At 38.8% G+C, this 24,885-nt stretch overlaps 1 protein-coding gene across 1 annotated transcript in view; it reads right to left on the bottom strand.

Annotated features, from left to right (window-relative positions):
• ASCC3 (activating signal cointegrator 1 complex subunit 3) overlaps positions 1-24,885 on the bottom strand; it is a 915,848-nt gene that overhangs the window by 423,336 nt on the left and 467,627 nt on the right. The window contains exon 13 of the mRNA XM_089665174.1: positions 11,897-12,031. Coding sequence (XP_089521300.1) covers positions 11,897-12,031 — 135 coding nt within the window. The remainder of the gene's footprint in view (positions 1-11,896; positions 12,032-24,885) is intronic.

The following is a 24,885-nucleotide window of genomic DNA, read 5'->3' as shown; positions in this document are numbered from 1 at the left end:
TTTAAGAGGGCAATAAGAGGTGCAAGTACCTGTGTGAATATTCTTGGTACAGAGAATAGGTCAAATGGCAATGCGAGAAACTGGAATTGTTTGTCTCCTACTGTGAAGTGTAGTAAATTGTAATATGTAGACAAGCATCTTGGATATCTAAGTGGTTTTCCTGTCTCAAAGTGGCAATAACTGACCAAGTGGATTCCTTATGAAACTTTGGTATGTGAAGATACTTACTTAGGGATTTTATGTCCGCTATAGAACAAATATCCACTAGGCTTTTGCACCACAAACAGATTTGAAAAGAATCCTTTGAATCTGTCCTCTAGAGGGACATAACGACCATTACCTGGGAAAACTTCCACCCCCTATATACCCTGCAACAGAATGTGATTCAGGTGGATGCACCGCAACCCACAGTAACCCCCACCGTAAACAAGACTTAACCCATGCAGTACAACACTATAGGCCCTGCATACGCATGCAGCTGGAAAGCACTAGCCCCTCTATCCCCTACTGTCCTGCCTTTTGCAGGACATGCTGGATGCTACAATTGTGGATCTCCTAATGGCCACTCTGGGCCATTAATGCTGAGTGCATGGGCTCTCTCCTTCATTAGCTGCAGTGGCTGAGCTCAGAGTAGAAGTGAGTGCACTTCGCACACATGTACTATCAACCTGGTGCAGCAGTTTTTGGTTTAGGGATTTAGACACTAAAAACAAGTAAAAAAGACATAGTGCTCCTTCCATCCAGAAAATGATTTGAAGATTTACAATATATGTAAAGATAAACATTTTGTATGTAATTCTGAAAGAGTGGGAAATGTTATTGCTGTCTGTTTTCTCACTGAGAAAATTCACCCTCCCACTTTTTCCTAGTAATTATTGTCACCCAGACTGGAAGTTAGAGAAAAAAAAAAAGAGCTGTCAACAAAACAGTAATAAAAAGGAAGTCTTTCAAAAGGGGCACTTGTTCAGAAGACAACGTATAAGAGTATTTCCCACACTTTTGAAAAGACTATTCTTGAAAAGTAAATCTCCCCACAGGTGGCAAAACCCAGGAAACGTAGCAGGGGTGCAGTCCTTCCCTACTGTTTTAAAAAATACATTTAAAAATGTTTTGATTTTTGACATGTACAGTGCCTGCAATTTGGGAAGATTTTTTTTCTATACTTGTTTAACCTGCCAGTCTCATCTTAAAGAGGTTGTATATGTGAATATAAAAGAGAGCAGACCAATAAAGAATTAACATATTATTGCACTCATTAACCCTTTTACTGCCACCAACATATGTCATATGTCAGCAGCAGCTGGGGGCATTCACACTTCCAGCTGCTACAGCAGCCTTGAATGCATGTATATGTCATAAGCCACCTGTTGGCTTTCAGATGGACCGCACAAAGACACACGGAATCTACAATTATAAGACTTGACATGTTAGGTATCTATTTACTCGGCACAACCTCATCTTTTATATTTTACTAAAAAATGGGTAAAATATTGTTTTTTTTTTTTCATTAAAAGCAGTGGTAAACCTCAGACATGAAATATGAACAAAACATATCCTTCTATAGTGTGTACTTTTCAATCCAGAGAACTAAATGTCAGTTATGTCTGCTGCCTTTTTCTTCTGCTATATGCGTGAGTCACTTCTGACAAGTTTTCCTGACATCAAAAGATAAAAAGGCAACAGGGGAGAAAACTTCAGCATACAGTCTGTAACTGGCAGCCTCAGCTCTGTTCCAGTGTACTGTATGAAGGGGGTGTGCCCCTTCTCTCCCATCAGCTCTTACTGAGCTCTGCAGAGTGCAATTTCAGCTCCCCAACCCTGTTTCTGAAAGTTCAGACAAGCTGTATCATTTCTGCACTTTGAACAGCTGTTTAGAAGAGAAGGCTGAAGATAAAGAAGTACAACTTATGCAGGTGTGTTTGTTTCATCTCTGTGCATTATCTGAGGCTAGTCACTTCACTGGGTATATGTAAAGGGTTTACAAGCACTTTAACGTTAAATAATTTTCTACTGAAAACCTGCACTTGATAAACCCCTATGCTACTATTATGTAGCATTAAAAAAAAATGGAACCACAATAATTTTATTCTTCAGGTTCTCTACTTCAGAAAATAAATACTGTTTGGACATTTAACCAATCTTTAGGCTCAAAATGAATATATTAACACGTGTGCAAAAATCAGCAGTGAAGGGGTTAAACAGCTGGACTTGCTACTTCTTATCATTGTTACTGACAATTTATTCTTTGTTACATGATCATTGAGAAAAGACAAAGGAAGCTAAAGTACGATATATCAGAGAGAGGTTACACAAATAGCAGCAGTGAACTGCAAAAAGATATATATATATATATATATAAAATATAAATATATATATATATATATATATCAATCAGGGCACTCAGCAAAGTACACTGCATCATAGAAACTAGGGTTCAAAAATTGGTCTTGTTCATCATCCATGGCTCATGCGCAGCAGTTTTGTGACAGTTGGTATAACTAAAAAACTCCAATGAGCCTAACTGTGCCTCACAGTTCCTTCAGCACTACATTTTCGACATTCCATGTTGTAATTATTTTAGAGCTCAGCTTATAAGGGTGTGTACTACAATTATAAAATAAATACTTATGGGCTATGCCAAATATGCTAGCCCAAGAAAATAAAAAATATACTATTAGGTTTTTAGCACAGCTCTGATCCTGAGGAAAAACTTCAAAAGCTCGTTTATAAAATTCAATTAATTTATGGTCATGAGTTTATGATACCACGCAAGGCATACTTTAGGTACACTCACAGTTATATAAATTAGACACAGGGAAATAAATATAATTTCTTGGGTCTGCTAATACAGATCTGTTGTCAAACGCAGCACTGGGATTCTTTCTGAAAAAATTGAACAGAAAGTAGGGTGGCTACTCAATTACTGATATTTACAGCTGCTTGCATTTCTTCGGGCTTTTTCTTATAAAACAGATTAATTGTGTATAAGAATAGCAAAGCATTATATCAAAGTTTGAAGAAGAGTAAAAGTGCAAGCCTAAAGTGTTACTAAACCTACAACAGTAAAATCACTCTGTATATGCAGCAAAACATACTTGTTATACTCACTGGTGGAACCTAAGGGGCTAATCTTCCGCATTGTGTAAATAGGCTGTTTGATCCTGTCTTCTCTGATCCTCCCCTTCTTTTACTGTCCCCAAGTAACCTTTTTTTCCCCCTAAGGAACACTGCATTTTAATGCTGTAAAATACATTATGTTCCCTGCAAAATGGTCGGAAAAAAAAAAAAGTTGCTTTACCCAGCCACCCCCACTCCCTTCAATGCACATCTTTGCCAATCTGTTAGCTGTTAGCCTTAGGCCTCTTTCCCACGGGGCAAACTCCAGCTGCGATCCACTTGCTCAACAGGGGACCTGTCTGATGATCATCGCTAAGCAGGGGAATGACAGGTCTGTGTCCGCTCCGTTTATGCAGAGTGGGCACGAACACAGCCTGCTCTCCTCTATGGGTGGTCGGCTGTACACAGACTGTCCGTTTATACCCGATTGCCATCTGATCCACTGGATGGAAGGGGAACGGATCCCTGTCCATCTGTTTTTAGGGGATCAGATTGGATGTCGGTGTGTGTAAACAAATGTCCGTTTACACCCACCACTCCATGAAGGAGAGTGGAGGTTCCAATCAAGTTCACCGAAAAACCGGACAGGGTGACCTGATAGAAACTTTGTGTGAAAGGGGCCTTAAGCATAGAGAAAAGTGAGTTGACAGATTCAGTTCCTATTAACTTCAGTGGGGTTCTGATTTGGCATCCAAACACTTGATATGTTCAGTCAACTGATCCCATGCTCATCTCTAATCAACAAGTCCACTTTATTGTCCCTCTTTAGCAGCACATACATTACCTTGTGATTTTGCATTTGAAAGAGCATGTGACTCACTCCTCTCTCTCTAATGTAACTGTGCTGGTGATTGACCCATTGCTGTCAAATGGGGGCAGGGAGTCCTTAGCCTTGAGCAAGCTGTAACTAAATTGATTCACAGATTAGAGTTTCTTTATTGCTTCTAATAAAGCATCAAAAGATGAAAGGAGAGGTGTTGCATTAAAACAGACCTAGGGCTTTTTGACAGAAGTCAATCGTTAAATTGATTTCTGTCAAATCAACATGCCAGACAACATTTTTTCGATCAGCAGCTGCAGCCAATAAGCTGCAGTCTCTGACCAGTGTATTCTGGCAGCAGTGAAAGCTGCTGACAGAATACAATATTCCGGCAGGGGACATTCCTGCTGGCTGAGCAAAAAAACAAAAAACATCTATGTCCAGCTTTACAGCTTCTACAACACAACAAATATTCAAGGAGCCTATCACTAAGCACAGCGACTAAGTAGGTAGCATTCCTGCTTTGCTGCACTAGGGTTCTCAGTTTGAATCTCAACCAGGAGACTACCTTTGCATGTTCTCCCTGTCCTTGGTTGGGTTTCCTCCCACACATATTTGATTGCTTGGCTCCTATCTAAATTGACCCTAATATTTATATGTATACAAGTGAGGTAGGTACCTTAAATAGGATTCTTGAGCACAGGGACTAATGCGACTGCACAATCTAAATTACTACATAAATTGTCAGCACTATATAAAAACTTGTAATAAATAATAAAACACATATATTATGGGTAGCAAAAAAAGACAAAAATACATGGAAAACAGATGAACACCAAAATCACAAAAAAACAGTCTGAAAAATATCTAAGGGAAAAAAAAAAAATCAGTGCTAATCATGTTGAACAGAGTGAATGTAGTGGTCCATGCTGTGATGCTGGGTAGCTGCAGTAACAAGCACAGGGCAGGAACACAACAGTGCCTAACATTAGCATTTGCTTGTAAACTTTCAGCTTCATGCTTCTTATTTTCAATTACGAATATACAAATCATATCCACAAATTAACATTCACAGTATTTGTCTCAAACAATGGAGAATTTTATTTAAGAACAGATGTTTGGATTCAGTCCAAACTAATGCATGCAGCAATAGCTAACACACAAAACAGTAGAATGACGCTGCCTAATAAATCTTTCCATTGTTTTCTATACTTTACTATGATAAATACCTGGTGGAACACAAGGATATATTTTCACAGCACACCAGACAAGCTCTATTCATCAGTCACTTTTAAATGCTGAGCTATAATTTTGATATATTTTTTTCTTTTTTTATAAAGGTCAGCTACATGAATTAGAAACTATATTTAGACGTATACTATGTTGTTTCCAGAAGTGAAACAAAACGAATAAAACAATATATATTTATTATTATTAATAATAATAATAATTTGGATTCCAATCAAAGTCACAATATAATTTAAAAATGTAAAAATCACAGAGGTTTTTGAGGGTAATTAAAAATATTTCTGGCTGAACTTCCCTTAAAACAACATTCAAGATTTAACCCTATCCCTTCTCTCTCTCACACCTAGTCCTGACCAAAATTGTCTATTTTTGTTTTCCTCTCATCTAAATACATTTTTTGTTCTACTCTTGTCTTTTCATTTTTACTATTTTAACCTTCTTCATTGAACTAACCAGCAGACCTACACACACAAACGTTATTAACATTACATTTGGCAATCCAAGAAAAACTGTGGGTGGACCAGGTCTTCAATTCAGTCTGGAAATTTGGGATCAGGGGAGAAGAGTTTAGTGAATAAAGTTTAGAAAGGTCTCTGGGGAGTAAAATATCTATGTACTTGATATGGGATGGAGTCCACCTAAACTGAAAACTGTTCTGGAGACTCGACAGCACCAACCTCAGTATGGTTAGGTTTAGGGCCTCCAACTTTTTCCGATTAATGTGGAAATTCAACAATTTCCCATGACAGTTATTTGTAATCAGCATAGATTCAAGAAAGATAGTTCTTGCCAAACCAATCTGTCAACATTCTACGAGGAAGTGAGCTGCCATATAGATATGGGAAGGCCTGTGGATGTGGTATGTCTGGATTTTGTAAAGGCATTCAATACTCTTTCTGGTATGTAATCATGTGTAGGTTAACTATATAATTTTATTAATAAAGGGTATTTAAAAGGGTGCCTTTAAGCCTGTGTGGGCCGCAATATCATGCTAATGTATCTCTCTGTCCAAGTGTAACATAGTTACTTGCTAGTTATTGGGTAAGTTGAAACAATGTGTCAAAACTTGAGAAGTGAATAGCTGGATCTGCCCCCAAAAACATGGCCGTTCCCAAGGAATCTCCAGGAAAATGGCGGTGATAGTGTATATAAACCAGCATCAGTGCAGTGACTGTCCTATCATAACCCCCTGATGAAGCCACGTGACCTATGGCATAACACGTAGGGGTGGGGCTACAACGTCACTCGGCACCAGAGAGAGCAGACAGCAGATGACAAGTACGTGCCTTGGCGGCCAACAGAGGCTTTAATGACACATAGCATTTTTAATCTATTTTAAATGTGAGTGTAATATAGATTGATTTTGGGAATAAAGCACTTTGTTTTAAGGATAAAGCACTATGTCTCCAATTTCTCTTTATTGCTGAGGAACGAATAAAGAGGAGTAAAGCAAGTGATCTCTAACAGCTGAAGGAGGGATTAATCCCTGCAGGAATATCCAGCAAACAAGGGGTTAGCCTTGTCATCCATAGGAAAGGACCTCACATCCATTCTATACTGCAACTATTCTGGCAGGTTCCAGGTTTTGTGAACCACAAGAGTATATAGCCTATTTTATAGGCATAGAAGGAGGTGAGCGCACATTTTTACTGGTTGGAGGATTCACGGAAAGTTACCAATTGATGATTTATGAATCACTTTATCACTATTATTGGACTGTTTATTGATTGATGGGACTATTATTAAGAATACTTTGCTAATAATCACAATTTGAATGTTTGATTTTTAATCACTGTCACTTTGTTATATTTAATTTTGAATTTATGGTGTATGTTATCACAGATGGAATCATATATTTATTTACTATTGTGGTATTAGGGAGCGCTACATTTATAGGTATACATTCAATACTCTCCCCCATAAAAGCTTAATTTACAAATTGAGGTCTGTTGGCATGGACCATAGGGTATGTACCTGATTAGAAAACTGTTTACAAGGGTACATCCAAAGGATGGTAATAAATAGTGTGTACACAAAATGGTCTGGTGGGTTAAGTAGGGTACCCCAAGACTCTGCCCTGGGACCAATTATGTTTTCATTAATGATATAGACGTTGGTATAAATAGCTCAATCTTGGTGTATGCTGATGATAAAAAGCTAAGCAAGGCAATAACATCACAGCAGGATATAGAAACTTTACATGAAGACTTAAAAATAAAGGGTGGGCAACTACATGGAAAATTAGTTTTAATGTAAAAAAAATGTAAAGTAATGTACTTGGGGGCTAAAAAGATGAACATAAAGTACTAGCTAGGGAGAGAACTTCTGGGGGGAAACCAGGACAAAAAAAGTTTTGGAGGTCCTAGTAGATCATAGGCTGAGCAATGGCATGCAATGCCAAGCTGCAGCAGGCAAAGCTAACAGAATATCAGCATGTAATAAAAAGGGTATTTACTCAAGAGATAGAACAATGATCCTGCTACTTTTTAAAACTCTGGTCTAGACACATGTTGAATATGCCATCCAGTTCTATTTACCAATCCTCAGGAAGGATGTGCTGGAACTGGAGAGAGTTCAGAGAAGGGCGACAAAACTAATAAGGGGACTGGAGGACCTCAGTTCTGAGTAAAAACTACAAACGCCTCAACAACGATTCTAGTGTAGAGAGAGAAAAAAAAAAGCACTTTCAGGGAGCTTAAAGTGATACTAAAGCTAAAACCGTTAGCTCACCGGCGGGGGACCCAAGAAGAGGAGGATCTGGGTTGCTCTGTGCAATACTGCAGCACAGAGCAGGTGAAGAACATGTTATTTATTTACTTTGGTAACACTTTAAGAAGACACGGGGCCACTCAATGAAATTGGAGAAGTGGGTTAACCTTAAACTATGTAGGGAGTTAACTGTCAGAGCGGGACAGGGCCAAGCCACGGGGTCAATGGACACACGAAGCTGCAGATGCCCCCATAGCAAATTGCTTTCTGTGGGGGCACCAGACAGGAGGGAGGGTCCAGGAGAGTCTGTGGGAGACCCAAGAAGAGGGGGATCCAGGCTGCTCTGTGCAAAACCACTGCGCAAAGCAGGTAAGTATAGGTATGTTTGTTATTTTTTCTTTATAAAAAATAAGCATTTAGAATCACTTTAAGACTCCACCAGCATCTCATATTATTGTGATTTTTAGTGAGAAACCTAGGTGCTAAACAAAATAGGGACCTCTCTGTGTTAGGGACTTCCAGCTTTCCTGGACACAAAATACATTTTCCCTGTAAGCGCTAATGTTGCCAAACAAGTACTTCAGATACACAGTGTGATTTTTGGGCCAATTCCCACTTTATATAAAAAAGTGCTGCTTTTGACTGTGTATGAAAATATGTCTAGCACAGAGTAAACTATGCATTAAAATAGATACAAATGTTGTAACTTTACAACTGTAAACCTAGCAAGTCATGATTCTCAGAGTTTTATTAAAGCACAGGTTGACCTTTGGGAACATATTACATGTTCTAACCATTTTAAGGGTGGAACATGTAACCTGTTCCCGATCCTGCCACCCGATCTCTCCTCGCCCCACAGACAGAAGCACAGTAAGAAGTTCCCCATACTAGCTGTCACTTATTAAAAACGGTGCGGCCATGTGGGGCTCCACCCACATGGTCATGTCATTCATTCACAGTGTTCTGTGCATTAATGGACTACAAGTCCCATCAGCCTTAGCTGTCAGCTTGTAGCTCTCAATGAACTACCACAGTGCTGTGGCAGTTTAATGACTACGGGATGTACAAGCAGGCAGATGCACTGACAGTCTGAAGGAGACCTGCATGGCACCACCGATCTGCTGATTGCTAGTGCAATGCTTTCCAGGCTCCTACTACAAAAAATAACAAATGCACATTTTTTTTTGTAGAATGGTGAGCTTAACCTGTGGGTGTAGGATTATTATTATTTTTTTTTTTTTTAAATGGTTGAACTGGTTGGACTTTTGTCTTTTTTCAGAAAGACTATGTAACCTTTAATGTGAATTAAGTAAAATATGATTCACTACACAAGGGAATTCCATCTGATGTTAAAGGTGACGATAGGTGGTTCTATGGCCAGCTAAACTCTTGGCTTGTATTTCTACTACTACAGTTTTGTAATCTTAGCCTGCACAGCCAAAAAGACCATATTCCATCATGTTTGACCCAGCCTAGGAATGTACATGAACATTTTCAAGGAAAAATAAACACAATGTCAAACACATTGTTCATTTGAAGCTATGGCGTACCACCACCACATTTGGCTGAAATAAAATAGGTTTTCCCTATTGTCTTTTTCCTATCATGAAAATTTGTATTTACAAATAGACTAAACATGAATATGAGATCCATAGTTTTGACAGGCAGTTTTACAAAACTTACTCGACATGTGTAATGATGTAAAAAAGGAAGGTTTTAATTTGCTAGGAATAAATATGAAGCTGAAATGTATGCAGCTTAGTTTCAACACTAATTGCACAGCTAATGGATAAAAATGAAAACTATTTTCCAACTGAAAAGGCCAAAATTAAAATATTATTTTCCCAAAATGCATAAAACCACAGACCTGGAATTATGCATATATTTTCATGTACTGATCATGTTTTCTTTCTAAGTGAAAACCTGCAATTTCTCATGGGAAATAACTAAATTAAAGACATGGACGCTTAGAAGCTTCTCATGCACTGAATGCAATTACCTGCTTCAGCAATGCATTCTCTAAGGCATAACAATCATGACAATATTCTTGTCTTCCAACATACTTTACAAATTTAAATTATTTTTCTTTCCTATTTTTTTTTTTATTTTAACTATAGAGTAAACCTGCCATCAGGCTAGCATAGATAAAACATGTCAAATTGTAACTATCAGCACCAAAGGATGTTACCATAAAACCATGTGGACAAATGTACTCCTATGTTGCTTAAAATATGCCCACCATTCCAAGGCATATATTATATGAAATGGCTAACTTTTTTGAAAGTAAGCACTTAAGGTTTGTCTAGCATCCCACAATGCAATGAAAACACCTTTTTCACGGACACCAAGGCCAAATAAATTAGCCCTGCTAGGTCTGAGGGGCAGATAGATAATGTCTGCACACAGTTGGGGAAAGACAACTGAACTTCCAAATCCTGTTTGCTTTGAATAAATCCCTGAAAGTCAATTATTTATATATATATTTTTTTAAATAAATAAAAATAGCCAAACAAGCCCTGAAGCTGTTACAGGATTTTTACAAGAGACGTCATAAAGCCTGCAGTGGGTGCATTTGAGAATTCTGCACATGCAGTGGTTTATAGATTACTGACAAAAAAAGAATAGAGTTTGCTTGTTCACTGCAGCAATGGCTGAATGAAAAAAATAAAAAATGAAGTGCTGGGCAGTTAGGATCAAATATGGAGAAACCCGTCTGCTTAACTCAGGCAAATATTTGTGGATGGCAAAGAGATATACTTGGCATGAAAAAAACCAAAAAAAAACAAAAACACTTGCTGCTACAAAAAAAAATAGACCTGTAACATGTTTGGTTTTAAACTAAATTAAACTGGAGAAAAGATCTTGCACAGGAGAAGGTACTGGGGTTGATTTACTAAAACTGGAGAGTGCAAAAATCTGAGGCAGCTCTGCAAAAAAGATTGGCTTCCAGATTTTTTCTGTCAAAGCAAATCAACATCACTGTGTCTATAAGTGCACTAAGTGGTGCAGAAAAAGGAAGAGCACTGGTACCAGAATTCCACATAAGGGACTATACACTGGTGGTAGAATATAAATACAACCTATGTTTGAAATTACTATTGTTGCTATTATTTATTTTTATATTATCTGCCACCATCATATGAATAAGTTTAAAATACTATAACTCTGCACAAGATCCAGTTCAATCAATGTGTCTTAAATCCATGTCAGATCTAATCCCATTGTGTAATTAATCCATAACTGGTTAGATGAGCTAGCTCACCCATTGCTTTTTACTATATTTTAGAATATCTTGAGGCCATCATGGGATTATCCAGTCAGAAGTTCTACATATGAACCCTATTGCCATGGAGTCTTGCTTTTGCTGTTGCAGAATGAGAAAGAACTGCCTCCTCTAGCTGCAATTTAGTGATTCAAAATAAATGTGAAATCAGACACAAAGAATGGCACCCGTTTCATAACATGAAGCAGGTAGGTGGATATGTGAGCAAAGATGCATTGCCGATTCCTCAACCAATATAAAACACTGATAGACAGCTTGCATGTATATACCCATAGATGAAATGTCAGCTTAGAATAGACTGTCCCTTTGAAAATATTAATTCAATTACATTTAAATATTTAATTTATGTCTTCAGTTGCCTGAAAGAACAATGAACACCAGAACACTAAACAAGAAGAACAGATGAAGGTGTTGAAATAGTTAAAAAAAAATCCACTAAATTTGCAATTCTGAATTAACATGCTTATATGGCTAAACTGGCAGAAACGATAAGGAAATACACTCAATCTTTAATCAGAGTAGAGATACAAGTGGCACTAAGTAGGGCATGAAGCCCCATGCTAATTGCAACATCTCAAATGAAAGCACATTTAGCTCAACAAACCAGCAGGAAAAAAAAAAAATGAAGAGCTTGTGGAAATCTTTAATGCTTCTCTACAATCTGAAAGAGTTAAAGTGTTAACAGTAACAAACGCATGTTTTTGTCTTGTGAACATATTTTACAGGTCTAACAAGTTTGAGGAGAAGGTCAAATTGAAGGAGTAGTATTCAGCTCTTACCTGTTTTTCAGCATGGCCATAGTCAGATCCTTGGTTTGGCAAAAAATATAAAATGTGCCCATTGTTTTTTGCTAGCTCCCTCAAGGCCATGGCTGTCCGCACAGTGGAGTTTCTGGCATGAACAAAAACCATTACCTTCAAAATAAATAAATACATAAATAAATCAATAAGATATATACAGTATATAAGAAATATAAAATCTGTACATGTAAGCTAGGTGATTCAAAGAGCAATGCTAGCCATAGTTTAAATTCACTTAAAGTACCATCTAAGGAACTAAGAATCTTTACTTCTTTTGGTACCTGCCCCCCCAATAAAACCCCAAAATAATTGGTAGTTATGTGTTACTAAGTTTTGCATCACATCACTTCTCTATCAAATTAATAAACAAGTCAAAAACATATAAAACATTTTTTTCTGTACTGTCATTTACCACTTATAAGAACACAATTTAATCAGGAATAAATTCATTGCACTATGAAATGGCAAGGTAAACTATTTAGGCAATAAGTATAGTTAAGGGTAAGGATGCACGGAAATTTCGGTCAAAAACACCCCTATTGGCCTTTGGCCGATATGACAATAAGCACAGATACAGGTGCCAAAAATAACCCTGCCCCTCCCCGCTGCAGCTCGGTGGTTCTCAGCCTTACCTGAGAAACCACCAAACAATCCCAACGCTGGGCATAGAGATAAGTGAAGGAAAGATGGCCTCCACTCACCTCTATGTCCTTGGAGGACCAGAGCGACGTCACTTCTGGTTCCAAGCCTTGTAAACAAGGACATTTTTTTTTAAGCACTAGATCAATACTTTATTGATCTAATGTTTTACATTGTAGAGGACCTGTCACTACTTATTTCTATGACAAGGGATGCATGCATTCCTTTTGATAGGACTAAAAGTGATTAAAACATTTTTTTTAAAGGAACAGTAAAAAAACAAAAAGCTTAAAGTGCCCCCATCTCCCTTTGCTCACACGTAGTGGTGAATGCATAGGTAGGCCACGCCCACATATGTAAACGGTGTTCAAACTACGCACATGAGGCATTGCCACGAATGTAAGAGCAATAATTCAAGCACTAGACCTCCTCTGTAACTTTACACTGGTAACCTGTAGAAACTTTTAAAGCATCACCCATGGAGATTTTTAAGTACCATAGTTTGACGTCATTCCATGAGCGTGCGCAATTTTAAAGCATGACATGTTGGGTATCTATTTACTCGGCGTAACATCATCTTTCATATTTTATGAAAAAATTGGGGTATATATTGTGTTTTTTTTTTAAATCAGTAAAGTGTATTTTTTTGCAAAAAAATTGCGGTTGAAAAATATATTAATTTTTTAAAACTGTCCATTTCGGTTTTCGGCCAAGTGCAGCCTGAATTTTCTGTTTCGGCACCAGAATTTTCATTTCCGTGCATCACTAGTTAAAGGTTGATGCTCTCAAAATAGCACTTCATTTGGCACAACACTGTAATTAAAATAGGACTGCATTTTTTTAAAAACAGTTGTCCCTTTATTTTGTTCATGGTTCTCTCCCTGCACATCTTCTTTGCATGAAGTTAATGGGGTTATCTGCTTGCTCCAGCAGTGGCTGAAAATCACAGTGAAGCGACTACTGTATACTGAAATGTGCTGGCACTGAGCAATAACATGATGACCTGCAGCCCAACTTAGGAGTGAATAGGGAAGGGTGAAAACACTGCAGCTGTAAACAATGGGAAAGATAGTGTTTGATGATAGTGCATGATGTAGGGTATGTATATTATTCATATATATATATATATATATATATATATATATATATATATATATTTAATGGCATCCGAGTCTTAGTCCATAGGGTTCAATATTGAGTTGTCCCACCCTTTGCAGCTATAAAAGCTTCAACTCTTCTGGGAAGGCTGTCCACAAAGTTTAGGAGTGAGTCTATGGGAATGTTTGACCATTCTTCCAGAAGCGCATTTGTGAGGTCAGGCACTGATGTCGAACGAGAAGGCCTGGCTCTCATTCTCCGCTCTGATTCATCCCAAAGGTGTTCTATCCGGTTGAGGTCCGGATTCTGTGCAAGCCAGTCAAGTTCCTCCACCCCAAACTCGCTCATCCATGTCTTTATGGACCCTGCTTTGTGCACTGGTGCACAGTCATGTTGGAACAGGAAGGGGCCATCTCCAAACTGTTCCCACAAACTTGGGAGCATGAAATTGTCCAAAATTTCTTGGTTTGCTGACGCCTTAATAGTTCCCTTCAGTGGAACTAAAGGGCCAAGCCCAACCCCTGAAAAACAACCCCACACCATAATCCCCTCTCCACCAAACTTTACACTTGGCACAATACAGTCAGGCAAGTACCGTTCTCCTGGCAACCGCCAAACCCAGACATGTCCATCGGATTGCCAGACAGAAAAGCATGATTGGTCACTCCACAGAACATGTCACCACTGCTCCAGAGTCCAGTGGCAGCGTGCTTTAAAGCACTGCATCGCATTGCACTTGGCAATGTAAGGCTTGGATGCATCTGCCCGACCATGGAAACCCATTCCATGAAACTCTCTACGCACTGTCGTTGTGCTAATCTGAAGGCCACACGAAGTTTGGAGTTCTTTAGCTATTGACTCTGTAGACCGTTGGCGACTTCTGTGCTTCAGCATGCGCTGACCCCGCTCTGTCATTTTACGTGGCCTACCACTTTGTGGCTGAGTTGCTGTTGTTCCCAGTTACTTCCACTTTGTTATAATACCACTAAAAGTTGACTGTGGAATATTTAGTAGCAAGGAAATTTCACGGATGGACTTGCAGGTGAAAACCTATCACAGTACCACACTTGAATTCACTGAGCTCCTGTGAGCAACCCATTTTTTCCCAAATGTTTGTAGAAGCATTCTGCATGTCTAGGTGTTTGATTTTATAAACCTGTGGCCATGGAGGTGATTGGAACACCTGAATCCAATGATTTGGAGGGGTGTCCCAATACTTTTGGCAATATAGTGTACGTGCATATGCACATTTACTCATTAAAAGAGAAGTCATTTAGATACATGGCGGAATGCGGATCATACTCTATCAAAAATCTCGATTAACACTGATCTTGTTGAATCCAACTATAAAACGCTACTTCAATGGTAGTTGGTTCCTACTCGCCTAGCCATAATGTATCCTTCCGTGTCATCTAGCTGTTTCCGACGCTGTGGTCAAAAGGGTACCATGTTCCATGTTTGGTGGAAATGTCCAGTTGTGAGTAGGTTCTGGATCCGCATATTCAATTTTATTTACTCAGTAACAGGAGTTAGTATTCGTAGATCGCCAGAAGTGGCTTTGTTCAATATACTACTCTCTGTCGTCCCCAAAAAATCGACTAAACTAATTTTATACCTATTACTGGCGGCTCGCATTACCATAGCTAGAAGTTGGAAACAACCCTTGATCCCGCTAGATAGGGTGAAACAAAAACTTAACCGGATAATGGTTAACGATAAACTGACGAGTATTGTCAATGACGATATGTCCAGATTTGAGAGGACTTGGGAGCCTTGAATTAATTACATTACTGTATCGTGAGAGTCTTGCAGCTGACCCCCCCCCCCCTCTTATTTTCTTCCTTTCCCTTAGGAGTAATTTCCTTCTTCTTTTCTCTCTTTCTTCTCTCTTTTTCTACTTTATTCGCTGAATTATTTCTGTCACTTTTGGCTCATTCGTTCGGTTCAATTTCTGTTTATTGATTTATGAAACCTGTATGTCTTGATGGTTATGGCACTCTCTGTGTGTATTTGTAATGCCCCCTTTCGATAATCTTTTTGTGTGCCTATCAGTGTTATGATCTGATTCTATATCTCGTTCCACCATGTAGGTGGACTTTTTGTTTGCCATCTTGTTTTATGCATTTATATGCTTGTTTCTCAATAAAAATATTGAAATATAAAAGAGAAGTCATCAAGATTGATATAACTGGTAGGCTATTCCTTTGCTAATTCTAAAAATGTTAATTGGTCAAATGGGCAGCTGTTTATGGTAGTAAGCAATAAGGGTCATAAACACTGTAGCTGACCTTAATTGTTTTCAGTAAGATGCAAGTAGATTCTTTTCATGTTAAGATCAAAAGTGTTTGAACAACCAATCAGCTGTCTTTACATGTCAGTAGATGGGGGAAAGAAACTGTATAACAAGAAAAGATTTTTGGATTGCTGCAGCAACTTTATTACAGAAGCATGGGTCTAGAATGTAGTACACATTATTGCACACATGGGAGCTACCTAGGTGCATATTATAAATTGGACATATATGCTGGATGGTGTAGTGTTTCTATGCTTGCTATGACAGAAATGGACTAAGTGTTTTGAATGGGACTCTGAACGATGCTGCTCATTGTACTATTCACAAATACTCTACTGGATTTTGTAATCGGTTTTGGAATCCAATAATTGTCTTTCTCTGGAGAACCAAGTTGGTTGGATTAAAGGAGTTTTGCATTGACTTGGTGTACTCCTGTTTCCATACGAACACTAATAATTATTAGTCATCACACATTTATATTGACAACATATGACACGAACTATACACATTCTCAAATAATCATTTAAAAGCAAATCTATTTTAACATTTTAGAAAGTCTCCAATCTTGAACTGATGTTTACATCTTGTTTAATTATTTATATAAAGTCTTTAAAAAATCCAAGATGGGGTAGTGTTCTGTAATAATAAGTAAAACATATAGGTTCCTGCTACTATTTAGATTTCTTTATAACGTGCTGTTGACAGTAAAACTTCCACCAGTACTGTGGCACTTTTACTTTTAGTCCTGAACATAATACATCAAAGGTAAACACTAACAAGACTTAAAAAATAGGAAGCTACCTTATTCACCAATATATGTAACCCTGCCAGAAGATTACTGCTGTTTGAGCCTATACTGTGATGCTCTGCTATGCTAGAAGGGATGACAGTGCTGCTTGAAGCTCTCTGATCAATTGGGATATAACAATAGTCAAGTCTTTTGTCCTTGCTGATGAAAGATCTAGCTGTATAAGCCTGTCTTAAGAGAACAGTGAAAATTTTAAAAGTATAATAGAAGTGACCTCATCATTATTTATATTGGGTCCCCTGTTTGCGCTAGCAGAATCAAATCTGAAAGGTATGTTGTGGAACACAAAGAGCAAAAAAAAAAGTGCCTACAGACAATACATTTGCAATAAAATACAGTCATGGCCGAAATTGTTGGCACCCTTGATATTTTTCCTGAAAATCAAGTATTTCACACAAAAAAGGTATTGCATTAACACATGTTTTGCTATACACATGTTTATTCCCTTTGTATGTATTGGAACAAATATAAAACAGAGGCAGAAAAGCAAATATGACATAATGTCACACAAAACCCCAAAAATGGGCTGGACAAAAGTATTGGCACCCTTAACTTAATATTTGGTTGCACACCCTTTGGAAAACATAACTGAAATCAGTCGCTTCCTATAACCATCAATAAGCTTCTGACACCTCTCACCCGGAATTTTGGACCACTCTTCCTTTGCAAACAGCTCCAGGTCTCTCTTATTGGAAGGACACCTTTTCCCAACAGCAATTTTAAGATCTCTCCACAGGTGTTCAATGGGATTTAGATCTGGGCTCATTGCTGGCCACTTCAGAACTCTCCAGCGCTTCTTTGCCATCCATTTCTGAGTGCTTTTTGACGTATGTTTGGGGTCATTGTCCTGCTGGAAGACCCAGGATCTTGGACGCAAACCCAGCTTTCTGACACTGGGCCCTACAGTGCGACCCAAAATCCTTTGGTAATCCTCAGATTTCATGATGCCTTGCACACAGTCAAGGCACCCAGTGCCAGAGGCAGCAAAACAACCCCAAAACATCATTGAACCTCCACCATATTTTACCGTAGGTACTGTGTTTTGTTCTTTGTAGGCCTCATTCCGTTTTCGGTAAACAGTAGAATGATGTGCTTTACCGAAAAGCTCTATCTTGGTCTCATCTGTCCACAAGACGTTTTCCCAGAAGGCTTTTGGCTTACTCAAGTACATTTTGGCAAACTGTAGTCTTGCTTTTTTATGTCTCTGTGTCAGCAGTGGGGTCCTCCTGGGTCTCCTGCCATAGCGTTTCATTTCATTTAAATGTCGACGGATAGTTCGCGCTGACACTGATGCTCCCTGAGCCTGCAGGACAGCTTGAATGTCTTTGGAACATGTTTGGGGCTGCTTATCCACCATCCGGACTATTCTGCGTTGCAATCTTTCATCAATTTTCCTCATCCGTCCACGACCAGGGAGATTAGCTACAGTGCCATGGGTTGCAAACTTCTTGATAATGTTGCGCACTGTGGACAAAGGCAAATCTAGTTCTCTGGAGATGGACTTGTAACCTTGAGATTGTTGATATTTTGCCACAATTTTGGTTCTCAGGTCCTCAGACAGTTCTCGTCTCCTCTTTCTGTTGTCCATGCTTAGTGTGGCACAGACAGACACACAATGCAAAGGTTAAGTGAACGTCTCTCCTTTTTATCTGCTTTCAGGTGTGATTTCTATATTGCCCACACCTGTTACTTGCCCCAGGTGAGTTTACAGGAGCATCACATGCTTGTAACATTCTTATTTATCCGCAGTTGTGAAAGGGTGCCAATACTTTTGTCCAGCCCATTTTTGGAGGTTTGTGTGACATTATGTCGAATTTGCTTTCTTTCCTCCCTTTTTTTGTTTTGTCCCAATACACACAAAGGGAATAAACATGTGTATAGCAAAACATGTGTTAATGCAATACGTTTCGTGAGAAATACATGATTTCCTGGAGAAATATCAAGGGTGCCAACAATTTCGGCCATGACTGTATTCTCAATGGTAATAATGCTTTACTTTGTCTGCAAATTTAATTAAAACACAGCATGAGTGTCCAATATAGACCTCAAGTATATAGCATAACTTTTTTCATGCATTGGAAATTTAAGCAGAAGAAAATTCAGACAATCCTAAAGAACACTTTCAAAGAAAGGTTTAAAGGGAGGTTTGTTTTAATGATGTAAACAATGGTTTAATTTCCACTGCAGTTTGTTTTAATGAGGTGTAAAAAAAAGTGCTTTAGCTTTGTGCATCAAGTTCTTTTAGGCTATTTTGGATTCTTAGCTCGTATGCTCAGTAAGTAAGATTATGCATCATTATCCTCTTAGATCTACAAAAAAAAACAAAAAAACCTATACTTGAATTACATTGAGGACCAAAGAAATACAATACATGGATAGAATGGTTATGTACAAGTCATTACTTTGCAATAAAAATCACTCTTTAAACTCAAAGATGTTTAAAGCAACAGGCTGTACAACTCTGTGTAAAATGTAGATCAGCAATTTTAAATTTGGAAAAATGCTGAAATGTAGGAACATGTATTAAAAAAGACTGGTGAGGACAAGAATGTTGGAAAGATAAGCAACATGACATATTGTTTACAATTAAACAAATGTTCAGTACAAAATGTGTGTTTTTCTTTGATATAAACATATTACAACAACTAATTTATATTACACTAGAGAGAATACATTGTATTAGGGCCCTTTCACAGATAAACTGGTTGGACAAAAAAAACTTTGAAACACTACATGATTTGCAGGTGTGAAAGTGACATATTTCATGTTGAAAATGGAAGTGATGTGCCATTATTTTGCTTCCACTGTGTGATGAGACACCTAGCTAACAGGCGGGAAGGCTCATTTTCGTAATTCAGTGTGCATGCTGCTAGTAATACAGAGTCATGTCAGAGCTTACTTAGCTTCTTAGCTGGTGCCTCTGTGACTGAAGTTGTGAATTTATTTGTGGTGTTGCGATGTACAGTATCAAAGGTTATGGAGGCATACACAGTTTCCAGGAAAATGTTGTCTGATAAGCATACCCACTGTCGACATGGTCAACTGACCAAAAGAGACAAAAGGACATTGCGCAGGTTTGTGACCTGGAATAAGAAAACAACTACTGCAAAAGTGACTGCAGAGCTCAATCTCAGTCTTCATGGGCAGCAACTCTTTGAAGCTAAATAAGCTCTGACATGACTCCGTATTACTAGCAGCACATGCAGTGAATGACAAAAGTGAGACTTCCCACCTGTTAGCTAAGTGTCTCATTACACAGAGGAAGCAAAATAATGTTACATCACTTTCAATGTGGAAGAAATGTTATTTTGTTCCCTCCAGATACACGTCAGCAAATCTAGTATCTGCCCTCACTTTTTTCTGCTGCAGTTAAAGCAATACAACATAGTCTGGATACTGAAGTAGAAGCAACAAAATTATGTTTACAGAATCTTGGTGACACAGTGTAAATCTCCATATTTTCGAAAATATATAGCTAATGTAAATGAAAAAAATAGTTTTATTAACACAACATCTCCATAGCACACTGGTAGAGATACAGTTTCTATTCTACTAGAAGTCTAGTATTTTAGACCAATGTGACGCCACCATTTACAACAGTTCTCATTGTGTCCATCATCATACTTTTCCTTAGTCTCCCTTCCCAGGTAAGGGGGTTGAGACCCAATTAAATCTTATTAAAAAAAACCCCATAACCTAGAAATATTACGTGAAAGAGAAGTAGAAAAGAAGGAAGAGGAAGAAAAGCTGTAAGCCTAGTAAGTGGCTATGCGGGGGGGGACCCCATGTCCCAGACACATTTATTCCAGTCATGGTAAAGTGGTGGTCCAAGTACAAATTTATATGGCAGGGAGATCCCAGTTTATCTTATCAAAATTCACTCTGCCATCTGGGATGGGTAGTCAGCAGAAAATCAGAACAGAAACCATGCTGTCCATGTTTTATGAAAGCGAGTTGTACCATCATTAGTGATTGCTAAGGTTTCCTCTATTGCCTTTTACTTATTACTGAAGGAATTACAGCTTCTAGTCTGAACTGTCAAATTTCAGCCAATGTGGAGGTAATGATAAGTATGTGATGCAGAGAGGGATTACCAGTAATAACACACAGCACAGACTAAAAACAAGCAGCATTTCTTTGTTGAATCATATAGGCTACATTTTTAATGCCTCAGGTTCTTCCTTAAACATTGGATTCTGTTATGTAGAGCCAGCCTTATAGTGCACAGGTAGCTCTGAATTTAATAGACTGTGTTAATGAATGTCTGCTAAGTGTATTGACCCAGTCACAGAGGAGTAAAGAAATCTTCATCCGTTTACTAATTTACTGGAGACAAGTACTCTGAACATTTTTTAATTTTTTTTTTTTTTTTAACAGTTATTGGTCAATAATTTTCATCACCTAGGTACACACAAACATATTGCTAGTGTATGTTCTGTTCAGTTTATTTAAATACATTTGGCATAGTTCATCCAGTTTTTGCAAGTTTTAATTAAAAAAACATAATCAACATACATATATATATATATATATATATATACACACACACACACACTGTCAGTACTGTGCAAAAATCTTAAGACAGGTGTGAAAAAATGCTGTAAATTAAGAATGCTTTCAGAAATAGAAAAATAGAAATGTTCATAGTTTATTATTTATATTTATTATCACTTCCAGAACTCCATGTTCTTGTTACACTGAAGATAGTTCTTAATGACATTGGCTGCATATTTGGGATCTTTGTCCTGCTGCGGAATAAATTTGCGGCCAATCACATGCCTCCTTGATGGTATGGCATGATGGATAAGTACCTGCCTGTATCTCTCAGCATTGAGGGCACCATTGATCCTGACCAAAACTCTGTTTGCAGAAATGCAGCCCCGAACTTTCAAGGAACCTCCACCTTCACTGTTGCCTGCAGACACACATTATACCACTTTCCAGTCCTTTGTGAACAAACTGCCTTTTGCTATAGCCAAATATTTCAGTCTTTGACTCATCAGTCCAGAGAACCTGCTGCCATTTTTCTGCACCCAAGTTCCTATGTTTGCAAGCATAGCTGAGTCGCTTAGCCTTGTTTCCATGTGCTATCCACACATACACAAGAACGCTATGCTGCTGGCTTGCTTTTACATTAAAACATTATCACCGACTCTAAAAGAAAAATACCAGGACAATACCTGCACGCATCATTGTAGTATAACCAGTTCAACTTCGCTAAAGTGGTTAAACAGCCAGCTCCCAGCTGTCATGTAAAAGTAATCTGAACGGCTTACAGTGCGAGCGGTGTGGGACTGTAAGGCATTTAAAGAGGTTCCTATGGGAATTTTAGGTATATATAAAAAATAACTGAAATCAATCACTTTCTGTAACCGTCAATGAGTTTCTTACACCTCTCTATGGGATTTTTGGACCACTCTTCTTTCACCAACTGCTCCAGGTCTCTCAGATTGGAAGGGATCCTTTTCTCAACTGCTGTTTTGAGATCTCTCCACAGGTACTCCATGGGATTGAGATCTGGACTCATTGCTGGCCAGTTCAGTACTCTCCAGTGTTTTGTCTTAAACCATTTCTGAGTGCTTTTTTGACGTGTGCTTTGGGTCATTGTCCTGCTGTAAAACCATGACCTCTGGCGAAGACCCAACTTTCTGACACTGATCCCTACAGTGCACCCCAGGATTCTTTGGTAGTCTTAAGATTTCATAATGCCATGCACAGACATCCAATGCCTGAAGCAGCAAAGCAACCCCAAAACATCAGTGAACCTCTACCATGTTTGACTGTAGGGACTGCATTCTTTTCTTTAAAGGCCTCATTGCTTTTTCTGAAAACAGTAGCATAATGGGCTTTACCAAACATTTGTATAATTTTGTTTTGACTGTCAACAGCGCATTCTTCCAAAAGGATTTTGGCTTCCTCAGGTACATTTTGGCAAACTCTAGTCTGGTTTTTTTATGTGTCTGTGTCAGCAGTGGGGTCCTCCTGGATCTCCTACCATAGTATCCCTTTTCATTCAGCTTGCGACGTATAGTGTGAGCTGACACAGTTGCACCCTGTGCCTGAATGTCAGCTTGACTTTGTCTGGAAGTTGACAGAGGTTCTTTAGCCACCATTCGAACAATCCTTTGTTGCAATATTTGATTAATTTTTCTCTTTCATCCACGCCCAGGGAGATTAGCTGCAGTGCCATGGGCTGTACACTTCTTGACAATGTTGCGCAGTTGACACGAGAATTAAGATCTCTGGAGATAGAATTGTAACCTTGAGATTGTTCATGCTTTTCCACAATTTTTGTTCTCAAATCTTCAGACAATTTTTTGCTGCTCTTTCTCTTCTCCAAGTGGCACACAAAGACACACGCAGAAAGGTTGTCAAATTTCTCACTATTTTAACTGGTTGCTGGTGTGATTTCTACACTGCTCAAACGTTGGGAACGTAAGGATGCCCCATCGTTTGAAGGAAATGAAAATTACCAACCTACAGAGGACCGAATTCAAAGACACCCCAAATATCTAAGTGAAAAAATGATGCAGCATGCTACTCCATTTTGCTGAAATTTCATTGCAGCAACTCAAAATGGTACTCAGTAGTTTGTATGGCTCCCACGTGCTTGTATGCCCGCCTGACAACATCGGAGAATGCTCCTAATTAGACAACGGATGGTGTCCTGCGGTATTTCCTCCCAGATCTGGACCAGGGCATCACTGAGCTCCTGGACAGTCTGAGGTGTAACTTGGTGGCTTTGGATGGACGGAAACATATCCAGAGGTGTCCTATTGGATTTAGGTCAGGCGAGCGTAGGGGGCATTCAATGGTATCAATTCCTTTATCCTCAAAGAACTGCCTGCATACTCTTGCCACATGAGGTCGGGCATTGTTGTGGACCAGGAGGAACCCAGGACCCACTACACCAGCATAGGGTTTGACAATGGATTCAAGGATTTCATCCCTTTACCTAATGGCAGCCAGGCTGCCATTGTCTAGCCTTTAGAGGTCTGTGTGTCCCTCTAATAATATGCCTCCTCAGACCATCACTGACCCACCACCAAAACGGTCATGCTGAATGATGTTACAGGCAGCATAACGTTCTCCAGACCATTTCACATCTGTCGCATGTGATCAGGGTGAACCTGCTCTCATCTGTGAAAAGCACAGGGCGCCAGTGGCAGACCTGCCAATTCTGGGGTTCAATAACAAATGCCAATCGAGCTCTATGGTGTCGGGCAGTGAGCACAGGACCCACTAGAGGATGTTGGGCCCTCAGGCCACCCTCATGAAGTCTGTTTCTGTCATTTTGTAGGGCTCTGGCAGTGCAAATCCTGTTCCTCCTTTCACAAAGGAGCAGATAAGGGTCCTGCTGATGGGTTAAGGACCTTCTACGGCCCTGTCCAGCTCTTCTAGACTAACTGCCTCCTAGATTAACTGCCTGTCTCCTGAAATCTCCTCCATGCTCTTGAGACTGTGTTGGGAGACACAGCAAACCTTCTGGCAATCGCACATATTGATGTACCATCCTGGAGGAGTTGGACTGCCTGTGCAACCTCTGTAGGGTCTAGGTAACGCATCACTCTACCAGTAGTGACACTACTAGCCAAATGCAAAACTAGTGAAAAACAGAAAAGATGAGTAGGGAAAAAAAATGTTAGTGGACTCCACCTGTAAAACCATTTGTTTTGGGGATCATTTCATTGTTGTCCATTTAGTGTGCTTGTTGTCAATTTTATTAACACCAAAGCAGCTGAAACGGATTAACAACCCCTCTGCTACTTAACTGACCAGATCAATATCCCAAAAGTTTAACTGACTTGATGCTATACTCTGATTAAAAAAATTCCTTTAATTTGTTTGAGCAGTGTATATTGTCAGCACCTATTAATTGATACAGGTGTGTTTACTTAGAGATTTCAGGAACATCACAAACTTGGAATGCAATTTTTTCTTACACTTTTGAGAAGGTGCCAATAATTTTGTCCAGTCCATTTGGGGGTTTTGTGTGGAATGTGTTTAGTGTATTTTTCCTGAACATAAGTCTTTGATAAGCAGATGCACAAATATCGTCTGACATAAAAATTGCATCTATCTTTTAATTCTATAGGGCCTCTGCTGTCTGAAAATATTCTGAGAAATGTA

Source organism: Staurois parvus, unplaced genomic scaffold (assembly GCF_062004578.1).
Source record: "Staurois parvus isolate SC_StPar_1 unplaced genomic scaffold, SC_StPar_1.0 ptg000048l, whole genome shotgun sequence".
Lineage (NCBI taxonomy): Eukaryota > Metazoa > Chordata > Amphibia > Anura > Ranidae > Staurois > Staurois parvus.
The sequence above is the reverse complement of the archived record's forward strand: the minus strand, read 5'-3'. Positions and strand labels throughout refer to the sequence as shown.